This window comes from Cryptomeria japonica, chromosome 3, assembly GCF_030272615.1.
Source record: "Cryptomeria japonica chromosome 3, Sugi_1.0, whole genome shotgun sequence".
In the NCBI taxonomy this organism is placed as follows: Eukaryota; Viridiplantae; Streptophyta; class Pinopsida; order Cupressales; family Cupressaceae; genus Cryptomeria; species Cryptomeria japonica.
Genome location: NC_081407.1, coordinates 508,288,473 through 508,302,242, shown reverse-complemented (window position 1 = coordinate 508,302,242; position 13,770 = coordinate 508,288,473). Strand labels below are relative to the sequence as shown.

The 13,770-nt window shown below is 39.8% G+C and overlaps 1 protein-coding gene across 6 annotated transcripts in view; it reads left to right on the top strand.

The window, feature by feature from the left end:
* The window catches only part of LOC131044842 (small RNA degrading nuclease 5), a 216,558-nt gene that overhangs the window by 180,086 nt on the left and 22,702 nt on the right, over nucleotides 1-13,770 (top strand). For 4 of the 6 annotated variants that reach the window (XR_009372049.1, XM_057978313.2, XM_057978304.2 and 1 more), the window contains exons 13-14: nucleotides 8,654-8,835; nucleotides 8,983-9,281. Coding sequence is in view for 3 of the 6 variants with exons in the window: in XM_057978313.2 (XP_057834296.2) it covers nucleotides 8,654-8,835; nucleotides 8,983-9,281 (481 nt within the window). In the remaining 3 variants the exon portion in view is untranslated. Of the gene's footprint in view, nucleotides 1-8,653; nucleotides 8,836-8,982; nucleotides 9,282-13,567; nucleotides 13,645-13,770 lie in introns of those variants that run through there. The other 2 variants (XR_009372050.1, XM_059218427.1) reach the window with 2 other exon arrangements.

The following is a 13,770-nucleotide window of genomic DNA, read 5'->3' as shown; positions in this document are numbered from 1 at the left end:
CCTAGAGAGCGAATACAAAACGTCAAAGAAGAAGAAAAGTAATAAATATTCATCTGACGATGATGAAGACTCTGACGGGGAAAGCAGCAGTAGTGGCGAATCGAGTAAAAAGGTGCACGCTCTCCAAAAGGACATGGAACGAATGCTGAAAGAATTCAAAGCCATGAAGGGGAGTACAAGTAAGACTGAAGAAAATGACGTGTGGTGTACTGACTGTAGGAGTGACGGACACACCAAGGGGTCTTGCCCCAAGAATGCTTTTTGCGACATTTGTCAGATTGCGGGACATTTGACAAAGGAATGTCCCTACAATATGAAAACCAGGAGCCAACAAGTTCTCTTCACGCAAGAGCAGCCGACCGTCGGAACTTCACAAACCAACACAACGGCATCATCTGGAGGTTACTGGGACAACAGACGAGGTGGCAGAAGGAATAGCAACAATAACAATAACGGAAGCCGTATCCAATATGATGCCAAGGGCTGGCCAATTATCCAATGTAGGGCCTGTAATCAGTGGGGGCACTTCGCCCGTGATTGCATGAAGGAAGCCACCCTTCAGCACCTTTGCCGATGGTGTGGGCTAGGCGACCATGAGGACGCAAATTGCCCACAGGCAAGGGTTAATCTCCTCAACATTGAGAAGACTGGTGAGAAAGAAGTACTGGCAATCACCCACGCCCAAACGAAAAAGGCCACTTATCTCGACCCTCGTACGGAGAAGGAGAGATTACGGGAGGCAAAGGCCAATATTGAACGTGAGATGACGGTCGAACGACGGGACAACGAGGTGGCGAGTACATCATCCCGTACGGAAGCGGAAAATAACATCATTGGGCAAGTACTGCAGATGGAAGTACCTATAAGGGTAAAGGACCTTCTAGAAACAATGCCACAGTTAAGAACCGCCATTTTTAATTCCATACAAACCACTGCGCAGGCACCTTTGCGTGCCACACGAGCGGAAGTTCCGGTCAGCCCCTTGGCTGACCCAATGTTGTTGGCCTTGAATAGTGGTCGGCATCCTGCTGTAGTAGAGATGGGAATTCTCAGGGCTATCCTCAAAGACACCATCGTGGACGGAGGTTCGGGGGTGAATGTACTGCCAGAGGATATGTGGAAGAAGCTGGGGAAGCCAAAACTATGGCCACCCACGTTCAACTTGGTAGGTGCAGACCAACACGGCATCAAGCCAGTCGGCACCCTGATGGCCCAGCCAGTCACCATCGGCACGCAACCTTTCATACTAGATTTTGTGGTAATCCCACTCAAGAAGGAGTACGACGCCATCTTAGGCAGAGGGTGGCTGGTTACAGCAAAGGTGAACCACGACTGGAAAAAGAACACCCTTTCTATGGAGAAAGGGGGGTGGAAGTACACCATTGATCTGAGGACCCAGGTTGTTGACGAGGAACTGACATCATCTTCGAAATCGGAGGATGAAGGAAAAGGCTACCCGAGGGACAAAGGACGGGGCTACAGGGAGCCCAACGACGAAGGGATTCTGAAACTAGGAGAATGCTTTGAGGATGAGATAGGGTCATTGAACGGGCTCTTCCACTGGCAGATGGAGGATTATGAAATGTTCCAGAGCTACAGGCTCGAAGTAGAGGAACCAGAGCAAGTAACAGAGGGGGTGTACCTACCAGAATACATAGAATATGGGAGGGGAGACGCCCCAAACCTCGGTGGCGTAGATAATCCGAAGATCAATTGTGTCGGCAACGATTGGAACCTTGTGTGGAAGGCCGTAGCTTTCAAAATCTTTATTATTCTTCTTCTTCTTATGTACGGGAAGGAGACCGTGGTCCCTGTAGAATTTGTGGTTCCAGGTCTTCGGATGGACATTGAAAATAGATTGGCCACCAATGGGTATAAATTGAAACCCTATCACGCGAAGCGCACAGGGGACCCGAGAGGCCGGACAGACACCCGAGAGCCCAGAGGGGGACTCGAGAGGATTGAAGGGGACTCGAGACGCCAGGTAGGCGACTTGAGAGGCACGAGACCAACGCGGGAGACTCTTGGGCGAGGAAAACCGAGAAGGATGAAGGGCGATCCGAGCGGCATGGGACCCGAGCCGAAGACTCTCGACAATTAGATTAAAAAAAAAAAAAATACCATCGTACGGCTGCAAAAAAAAAAAAAGAGAGTCATGGGGCCACCATACGGTGACCACACCGAAGGTGGAACCACCGTGCAGTGGTCACACCGATGGTGGGGCCACCGGCGGTGGATGGCACCGTGCGGTGGACACCCGCACCACGCAGCCCATGCAAGGAAAAAGAAGAAGAAGGAAACCCCATGGAGGTGTCAGTGCTGTTGTTGACCGTACGGGGAGGTTGCATGGCCGGGACAAAAAAAAAAAAAAGACGACAATTGAAAAATTATTCGATGACATCTGGAGCTTGGACACTGAAAATATTGGAGTGTAGAAGAAGGGTTTTGACATCATAAAACATCACAGAAATGATGTGTGCCATGGACTTTCGTGTGGTTCTGAAGGTTGTAAATTGGTGTTGGCGGCGGGGGTGCTGCCCCTCGATCCCGCCCTATACTGCAACGCACCTGGGGTGCTGCCCCCGGACCCCGCGAGGGGCGCTACCCCTCGACCTTGCTGGGGCGCTGCCCCAGACCCCCCGAGGGGCGCTGCCCCTCAACCTCGTTGGGGCGCTACCCCAAACCCCGCGGGGGTGCTGCCCCTCGACCCCGCTGGGGGCGTTGCTCCCAAACCCCAGTTTATTTTTGAGCTACAGAATACCACGGGAAGTGTTGTGGTTGTCTGTATTGTGAGAAAGAAGCCTGCAGCTAAGCATTGGCGGGGAAGCCGTAGAGGGAGACGGATTTGGAGGTTGGGAACAAACAGAGTTTGAGGGAAGGCGTTGCAGGTCCGCGCAGTTGTATGACACCAGGGAGTTATTCAGTTCAGGTATTAGCCTTTGGGGAGTGTGATGGAGGATTTGAGATGTCTCCTAGCCTTTGTGCCAGCGGGTTGTGGCCACCTCCAGGCAGGAATGGTATGCTTTGAGGAACTTGGAGTAGGTCTCGGCTGGACGTGAGGTTGCCTTGGTGGATGCAAAGAGGGCTTGGGAGGAGCTGACCACCAGGTTGGAGGCAGTACTAGCGTGAGACGTAGCTTAGCATACCCAGGAGTTGGATGCCGAGAGGGCAACGCCGGCGGCTATCGAGGACAAATTGGCTAGGGAGACAATATCATTTGAGAAATGTTTGCCCTCTCGGGTAAATAACTTAAAACATAAAGCACGTAATGCAGAATAATAATGCCATAGATATCAGACAAGTATAAGAGATATTATTCCATTTATAAGTCGTTGTCGTTGTCCACAAGTTACATTCGGAAGTATATAAAGATGCCGAGGGGGTGCAAGCACCAACCGCCGCACCGCAACTACCACCCCTCAACTGCCAACTAACCAACACAATTACAACTTAATTAACTAGTTTTATTTCCGTGTACAATATTGCCGCCAACATCATCCCCCCGAAAAGAAAAGAAGTCGTCTTCGGACGACTTAATACAAAATGGAGACGACATTAAACAGAACTGCGGACGCTAGTCGAGCCTGGAACCCACACACTTGCTATGTCCTCGCCTGAAAACCCTTGGCTACTACCAGCCGATGCTCAAGTGCCTCTTGAGTCACCTGCCCGGCCTCTCGAGTCCCTTTCCATCCTCTCGAGTCCCCCTCCGGGCTCTCGGGTGTCCGTCTGGCCTCTCGGGTCCCCTTCCATCCTCTCGGGTCCCCTTCCGGGCTCTCGGGTGTCCGTCCGGCCTCTCGGGTCCCCTGCGCGCTTCACGTGGTAGGGTTTCAATTTATACTCGTTGGTGGCCAATCTATTTTGTGTTAAGTCGTCCGGAGATGACTTCTTTTCTTTTGGGGGGGATGATGTTGGCGGCAATATTGTACACGGAAATAAAACTAGTTAATTAAGTTGTAATTGTGTTGGTTAGTTGGCAGCCAAGGGGTGGTAGTTGCGATGCGACGGTTGGCGCTCGCACCCCCTCGGCATCTTTATATACTTCCGAATGTAACTTGTGGACAACAATTATAAATGGAATAATATCTCTTATACTTGTCTGATATCTATGGCGTTATTATTCTGCATTACGTGCTTTATGTTTTAAGTTATTTACCCGAGAGGGCAAACAGTATGGAGCCTAATCAGACTCGGAGGTTAAATTTTCCCTACTTCCATCAGCGCAGTTTCCCCCTATATTTTTTGACGGGGGTTTGGGGGCAGCGCCCCCAAGTTGGGGTCAAGGGGCATTGCCCCTTGCGCACTCTTTGTCGCGATACAGGGCGGGGTCGAGGGGCAGTGCCCCGCGAGGCTAAAAATACTTTTATTATTTTATAAAGGCGTCAGGTGTTATTTTTCTATTGGCCCACGTCCAATTAGGGTTACCTCTTAACCCCAAAAAAGTCAAAAAGGGGGGAGTTACGCCAAATGAAGGCAAAAAAAACGAAAAAAAACTCATTTTTAAAGCTTGCTTGATGGTTTTTCTGGGTCACGTGAGTCCATCTGAAAGACTTGCGAGTCCGTGCAAAAGACTCGCGCGAGTCCTTGCAAAAGACTCGCGAGTCTTTCAAATGGACTCGCCAGGACTCACCTCGCGAGTCCTTGGCGAGTCGACTCGTGGCTCCCACGGACTCGCGAGTCCGTGACGAGTCCACGAGTTTTTAAACTATGATGAATACTATCTTTGTTTGCTGTGATGAATGACTTCTAAAACTTCCTTCCATGATCCTTGTAAAGATACAAAAGATAAAAGGAAATACAAACAATGTTTGAAACCTGATTTGTACTTGGGAAAACCACAGATTTCTTTAGTTGAATCTTGACACAATATGAAAATGTCAAATGGGTATAACAATTAGTTCATTTAGGACACAACTATTAGAATATTTAATTATATTTTAATTAGCTTTATTTAGTTATTTATTAATGGTCATTTAAGCTTTTTAGCTTTTTAGTTTTCACTTAAACAACTAGTTCTTAATTTAGAACGTCGTCTTGTAAACTCTTTATATACGGGTTGTATATCATTGAATAATTAGTCCGATTATTTTGAGCAATCAATTTTTCATGGTATCAGAGCGGGTCGATGGGATTCTTTAGAGTTTGGAGAATTTTTTAATAAAAAATCGTAGCCTCTACTTGGAATTTATTTCCAGAAATTTTTTTGTGAATTTTTTTATGAAAAAATTGTTAAGAAGTATTCGAGATTTGTTTTTTGTGAGCTAGGGTTTCTGGAAAATTTGGGCATTCTTGTGTCTTTTTTTTTGTAGGCAATTCGTGGGTTTTGAAGATTTTTTATTGGCGGCTTATTTTCGTTTTTCGGCGGCGACGTTGTTTAGTCGTGGCTCTTGGTTCATGCTCGCGATCCTTCTGTGCGATGACATTTTCATCGTTTGTACAATGTTCGGGTTTCCTAATGCCGCGATTTTCTCAAATCTGCAAGCCGTGATGTATTTTTTGGCAATTTTTTCCAACATCGTGTCCGATTTTTGTCTTTAGCGTTCTAGGTGGGCATCTTTTCTGTGTTTTCCACGCATTATTCTTCGCGCGATCTTCTGCAACGGCGCGTTTCAACTTGTCTATTTTTTTTTCGTGGGTTTGGCGCAAATTTTCTTTGGACTAGGAAAACAGGATTTTCGTGATTTTTGGAGGGCAGTGATTTTTGGGTTTTATGAACGTCGTTTTCCTACACGCGACTGTTGTTTCATGGGAACAATTTTTTTGGATTTCGTGAGTTTTGCTTCCATGAATTTTCTCTACGATTTCAGCTCGGATTTTCGGTTTTTTAAATATTTTTTTTCCTAAAAAAAAAGATTTTCGGGTTTATATTTTTTTCCTTAAAAAAATATTCTAGGATTTTAACATTTTTTCCTTACAAAGATATTCTGGGTTTTTAATATTTTTTCCTAAAATAAATATTCTGGGTTTTATTAATTTTGCCCTTTAAAAAAATTATTTATGGGTTTTTAATATTTTATTCCTTAAAAAAATATTATGGGTTTTTGATATTTTTTTCCGATAAAACTCAAAAAAATTATTTATGGCTTTTTAATATTTTTTTCCTGAAAAAATATTTTGGGTTTTATTAGTTTTGCCCCTTTGTATTTTTTTTTGGGCAAAGCCTCTCGTCCTACAAGTCCCAAGGTTTTCACGATTTTTTCTTGAAAAATTTTAAGTTAGTTTTCTGATTTTTTTCCATAAAAAATCATGGGAGGGTTTTGCTTTATTTTTTCCTCAAAAATCAAGCTTTTGCCGCACAACATTTTAGGGTTTTCACGATTTTTTTCCTCAAAAATTATTTGTAGGGTTTTCACGATTTTTTCCTCAAAAAATTGTTTATAGGGTTTATAATTTTTCCTTAAAAAAATTATCATATGTAATCTGCGATGTTCGCGTGGGATTTTGGTTATCTGGGTTTTACCATTTTTTCCACAAAAACGGTGCTTTGTAACCTCAGATTTCTTGATTTTTCGATTTTCTCCTGAAAAATCGTGAATTCTCTTTTGGAGGGTTCTTGTTTTCAGGGTTTGACAATTTTTCCTCAAAAATCGTGCTTTGTTGGAGTCAAGTTTGGGTTGCACTAGGAGCTGCTAGGGCAAACATCTACAACCGTAGTATCTTGCAATCTGTTTTGGAGTTGCTGGAGCAATCAGTGCTCAATACTCTTTTGCAAAAGGGTTTGCCGATTTTTCCTCAAAATCATGGTCTCAGGCTTCTATAATTCGCGTGTGCCAATTCTATAATTCGCATGTGAGGGTTCCATCAGTCATCTGGAATCAGCTATTCTTGATCATTACCACTTTGCAGATCCAGGGAGGGTCTCTGCAGCAGCAGAGTGTTCTTTGCGTTTGTAATCAAAAGACCTTCAGTGTCTTCTGTAGGGTAGTTGGTTGATACAATGATCATTAAGGGAGGGTAGAATATTTAATTATATTTTAATTAGCTTTATATAGTTATTTATTAATGGTCATTTAAGCTTTTTAGCTTTTAAGTTTTCATTTAAACGATTAGTTCTTAATTTAGAACACCGTCTTGCAAAATCTTTATATATGGTTGTATATCGTTGAATAATTAATCCGATTATTTTGAGCAATCAATTTTTCAACAACATATACTTGGGGCATAAGAGAAATTCAAATTATTTGGTTTAGCTTGTAGACTGGTGCTTTATTAGTTGGGTACAAAATCAAACTATTTCTGAAACAATTAATAGAAAATCACTTTGAATGGCAAATAGGACAACACATCACTTAAAAGAAACATAATGTGTTATACAAAAATGCTTTTTATAAGTGTGGAGAGTGGGAAACATAATGAGTTACAGAAAACCATTTATAGGCTAGGAAAAGTAAGAACCTCTCCTTGTAAGCTGAGACTGTAGTTGTAATAGCATGTAACCTTGCAAATAATGCATAAGACCTGCTGTGAAGAAAGACTCAAGACAACATTTAGGTTCATGCATAGAAAACCCTGATAAACTTTTAATCAATCCCAACATGGTGAGGTGTTCAAATCCCCAAGAACCAGCAAACACCATGATGACCATATCATACTCAACAAAGACTAGCAAAAATAATAACACAACACTATAACGAAAATGACACTGACATGGTATGAAAAGAGTTACAACAAAGTTGACACTGGATTGGTGCAATCTGATCATATAGCCAATAACTTATTTCATGCTCATCCCTGCCCCCAAGTCTTCAACAGCCCCTGTACTATGATCACAAGGTTCATCAGTACCATGTACTAAATCAAAACTGATACATGCAAATAATCATAAAGCTGTTAAGATTTAAATTAAACACTGAAATAACATAATCAATGTCGACTTATAATGTACAAAACATTTCAATCATTATTCAAATTAATTTCAGTTATCTTCAAAATAACAGCAATATAGATAAACCATTCAAGAGGCAGATATGCATTTCTGGATGTTATATTGTAAAGATAAAAGAGATATTCACTTTACATTATTTTTGTTTCCTTTGTTGAACTAAAGATATGTAACTTTAGGTTTACTCTTTGCTTGCTTTGTTCAGATTTCCTTTGTACTTTTCATTGCTATTCTTAAATTAAGGCTTTTTCTGCTCCAGTACTTTTCTTTTATATAACTGATCATATTTTATATCCCGTTGATCTTTTTTGGTTATTCCTGGACAGTAATATAATTTGTTTCTTTCTGCAATAGATATACTACACATTGCACATTTGTAGGCTACAATTAATACTATCATCTTACATACCTTTTGCTTTTCAAATTCTTTCAACAATTAAAGTTCTCTTTTTCTGGATCAGAAAAAATAAAAGTTATATCAATAATATTGTTGTATGGTTGTCATTAACAATTTTTGTATGTTTTTAATCTCAATTTTGAAATTTTGTTTCTATAATGCACTTTTTCATAATAGTAACTTATATTCAAGGACTGCATTAAATTTCGGAGGTAGTCATGCTTGCTCAGGCTAATATTTGAGACCAAATAGGATGAATTTGAAGTACTATAAGATAATATGCATATAGATTATTAAAGCTACATTACTGTAAGACATTTTTTGGATGTGTACACACAATGTAAAGTTAGTGTCAAATGATTATATGCTTGCAGGGCCAGGATTTGGGAAGCCATCTTCTGTTGTATGTCAAAATTTGGTTTCACTTTTGAGTGATCAAGGACAAAAATGCTCACTTATTGATCAGAAGAATGTGTTACAACACTATGCTTGTCGATCATGCAATGCAATCTTATCTTTTTCAGATGATGATGCACTTCTAAAGGCTGCAAAAGAGGTTTCTGGCTGACTGTTTTCTCTAACTGAGTTACTTAGAAAGTGTTTATATTAGAAGTGACAAGTTTCTAGGCTGGCAATTCATTTCCAGTCAATTGAAAATGTATTTTTCAGTTAGATTTTAATTGTTTGAATTTTTCATTTTCAGGTGAAAAATGAAAATGTAAACTTTGTTTGGACACAATTTTCCGATCTTGATTCATATTATGAAAAGCAATCAAGAAATGCTGAAACTGTGAATGCCCAAGCTGCAGAGATGGTTGCTTTAGCAACCTGCAGTGAGAAATTTGTCAAAGGAAAAAAGAAATTCAGATGCACTATTTCCATAGAATTGGAGGCAATCTTGGAGCACATGGACAGAAGGGTCCAAAAACTTTTTACTGCCTTGCCAACAAATGGGTTGCTCATTATTTCAACTGGCCATGGCGATACTCATACTGTTAGAAGGTCAGTAGTCATCTCTCTGTTTTGCATTATATTTCATTTATAAAATACTAGTCTACAATGAATGAGAGATGTATGATGCGTTGCGTGCCTGAATGGCATATTTGAAAATCATATATGGACATGAGAATCTCTAACATTATGTAGGGTGTTAGTTATGATGCTAATTTACTGAATTGGATATGTGTATGCCAGTACAGAATTTTCTTGGGGGTTGTGAATGTCTGTACAAATAACGTGGTAAAACTTTAAAATTTCGAATATATACATATTTGCAGCCAAAAAATAAGAATTAAGTTCAGAATATGCTATATTATGCATATTGTAAACAAAACTACCACACTTATTACAAATTGAAATGCAAAAAAGAAATGTCATTATAGATTTCAAATTACCATACTTATTTGATATCAATTTGTCAAGTTAAATGTCTTTATAGACATTCATGTTCAGTATTAAAACAATACAAATAGAAATCAACATCATATGGATCATTATCAAGATCAGCATCATCACCATCATTGACATTAGTGATGTAGGTAGCTTACAAGAACCACATGCAACCCAAGACCCACTCATAGAGTGAAGATTGTGTGGTAATAGAAACATCCAAGTTAATTCGCCCTAGGTCTACTTCCCACAACTTTGTTGCCCTTCCTTGTTTCATTTTGTTTGTGAGTAAGGCAGCACAAGCTGGAATGCACGGAAACTAGTTCTTTTCATTTACTTGATGCCAATCAGTTGACTTTCACCAAGTGGATGGAGTATGTGCTCTAATTCTACTTGGATGAAGGGGAATTAGCAGCCTATTGAGACAAAGTGTGAGAATTAATTGAAAATCAAACTTCAAGTTTGAAATTGAATCAACTATCCTGTTAATCTTGTTCATTTTCTTCCATTCTATCAAAATTTCCAATTGATTAGATTTGCATATTGTTGTAGTAAACTCAGTCTTAAATAAAACTTGTGGTCTTGTATATATTTTGCTGTCATTCGGTCAAAACTATGTTCCTAGAATAAAATGACAACATGCTCAATAGATTCATTGGGTTTGTTTTTTATATGGTAAATGGAGAAGAACTAGCAATGGGCTACATTTATGAGGGAGTGAACCAAGCCTAGGAGCATATTGAAATTTCCTATGGTGGTATGCTAACAAAAACATACGCATTTGAGATGGACCAACACTAGATAAATAATATAATAGGCCACTTCAATCTTGTGCATATTTCCTCAACTAGTGTTTCTCCATGTTTCTAGGATAGGGCGATTTAGGGACTCTGGATTGGCAAAAAGTTTCGTAAATGTTGGGAATGCCAATATATTTGTATATCTGTGTAATAACCACCATAGATTTTCTTTTTTCGAAAATTACATCAATTGAAAGTGAGATTAGAATACAATATCTGTTCCACTTTCGAATCACCTAGTTCTTGAGATGGCCAAGGTGAGGGCAAAGAGTGAAAGGATCTCACCTTATGTCTTGGCGTCACTTTAAGAGGAAATAATATTAATCACTTATTTTGCTAAGTCTTCTTCACCTTGGTGTCATTGTAGAAACCCAACTTGTCTTTTAAAAACAACTTAAAAGTTGCCACTTTCCTAGGCACTAAACAAGGGGAACACTTTGTGACCCCATCTCCCTTGCTTAAGTTATAAAGTAACTTTATAAAAGAAACTGAGTGACACAATCAAATATCAACCTAAAAACTTGAGAATTCACCAAGGCACTAAACTAGAAAGCATTGCACTAAATTGAGAGAACATAGAAACCAAGACTAAGTGGTAAAAATAGCACTTACTAAAAACAACCATATGCTAAAAATAGAAAGTCTGCTGAAATACTTTGAAAACCTCTGCTAGAGCTCTCCTCAAGACACTAAGTCCTCTAACAATATCCACTTGGCCTACAGGAACCTAGTGTTAATGTTGTGTAGCTTCGGTCAGATAATTCTGATCGTGGAAATCAAATGCTTAAGTGGCCAATTGGCCTTAAGCATTTGATAGTTGCTTTATCTTTGCAAGTTATGTTAAATTAGCTTATATGTATTGTCACCGAAGTATTTGTAATTGATTATTGGATTTAATACTCATATATTAATATATATTACAAATGTTATATGTATCTATATATCTATATATACAATAATGTTTGTGATTTACATTATTGATATATATGTATATATAATATATACATACATTTTTGTAATAAAGAAAAAGCTGATTATTAAATATGTTTATTAAAACCAATAGTCGATATAATCGACTTGTTACATTTAATTGCTTGACAAACATTAGTCGACTTAAAGTCGAATTGGTTAATTATACCATCTTGCATCTTAGCGTATTGTCTTTAATGTTTATCAGTCTAACCCTCACGGGTTCGTGGAGACATGTCTCCGTAGAGACATCGTGGATGCTATTCCACGTGCCTCTACGTAGGCATGCCTCCACACCATTGTATATATGGTGTATAGCTGCGGTTAAGGGACTATATAGAAATCGGAAATATTGAACCAACCGACCTGCACAAAAAACGAACGTTGCTGTTACATATTCATTGAAATACAAATCATAAATTCTGATTGTTGTTTCTTACTTGCTTATATTCAAAAGAGATCAAATCAATATATGATAAAAGAAGTACTTTGATAAATAAAATTACCCTTAGCATTCTCAAATCTGATAAAATTAACACCTAGGAATAGGCTAATGGAAACCTCATACTGAACTAGGTGCAAGAAGGGGACATTACAAGTCACCTAGAGATGCATTCATGTTATTCCATGGATTCGATGGAGTGCTTGGTGGAGTGGACTGCTCTTCTTGTGTGAAAAGCACTTGTGTGCTTCTCTTTAGGTTCTATGGGCCCTCTTTTATTGAATGACTTGTACCTAAACAAAAATAAATAAAAAATCTTCTTGGGACAATTATCTTTAGTGTGACCCATGGTTTTAAGACTTGCCAGACTTGCCACGGACTCGCGAGTGCATTGGCGGGCCGAATCGACTTGCCAAGAACTCGCGAACCGAGTCCTGGCGAGTCTTAACAAAAGACTCGTGAGTTTTTTACATGGACTCGCGTGAGTTTTTTACGCGGACACGCGAGTTTTTTACAAAGATTTTTCGTTGCCCAACATGCTCGCCCAGCCACATTTAAAGTGTTTTTTTTTTCATTTTTCACTTATTTGGCATTCTTGCTGAAAACAGGTTTGTAGGGTTTGAAGGAGGAGAGGAAACACGTCAAAAAACTATCTAAATTTTTTTTTTTTCAAGTCAGTCTCATTCTCTTCATCAAAATATACATGAAATATAACATTTAAGTAGTCACATTTCAACATGTATTTTTCCTTTCTTATACTTATATTTCATGTATATATTGGCAGGATGTTTGAGAGTGGTTCAGATCTCTAAGAGTTATAATGCAAATTCTAGGTTTTAGAAGATCTTTTAAATTTTTCAGACTTAATCAAATTTTAGTAATCAATAGGCTCCTATTAGCATTCTCTTGCTCTCTCCATCTCACTCACTTTATCTGCCCTGAATTTTAGACCTATCTATCTCCCTATTACTCTTCCTCTATCCCCTCTCTCTATCCCTCTCTCTCTCACCCTCAGACCCTAGCAAGTGGTTCTACCCTCAACCTTATTTTGGCAAGCTGGAGAAGCCACATCGGACTCCTAGAACTAGACCCTCTAGTTCTATCTCTCCCTTGGTTTTCACTAGAGCTGGGAAGAGGAAGATATAGTCTTCTCTTTAGTTTGTTCATTGTTGTTTTTCACATTTGGACATATCATTATATGTAATTTTGTAAACATTTATAAACTTATGCTGCTACGATACATTTTAAAGTTTGAAACTATGATACCGGTTCTCCCCTTTTTTGCCTGGGTCCTGGTCCTGGTCCGTGCCCGGTCCTGGTCCTGGTCCGGTTCGCCCTGGGTCCCCCCCGGGTCCTGCCCAGGCGGCTGGGTTCCCTGTGGGTCCTGCCATGCAGGACCCATAGGGAACCCAGCCGCCTGGGCAGGACCCGGGGGGGACCCAGGGCGAACCCAGGAGGACCCGGGTGAACCCAAGCCCATGGGTTCCCAAAAACGGGGCCCACGGGTTAGAAAGCATTTAAAAACAATAAAAAAACAATATTTTTAATCTTCTAAATACATCTAAACCCTAATCCGCCCCTCTATAATGCATTTCATGCATCAAAACATGCATTCAACCTATTCTACTTGCATTTTTGAAGATTTTTTCTCTACAATCAGGGTTCTTAGTTTTTGTATTTTTCTTCGAAGGTGACGACTACGAAGGTGTGAGACACGCATCAAAGGCATAGGAATCACTGGAGAAGAAAGATTTAGCCATTAAAGGTAAGTGAATCTGAATTTTTTTCAAGTTTTCAAGAATTTTTCCAAGTTTTTTTCAAATTTTTAAATTTTTTTTTAAAGTTTTTTAAAGTTTTTTTAATTTTTTTTAAAGAAGTCTTGTATATTTTT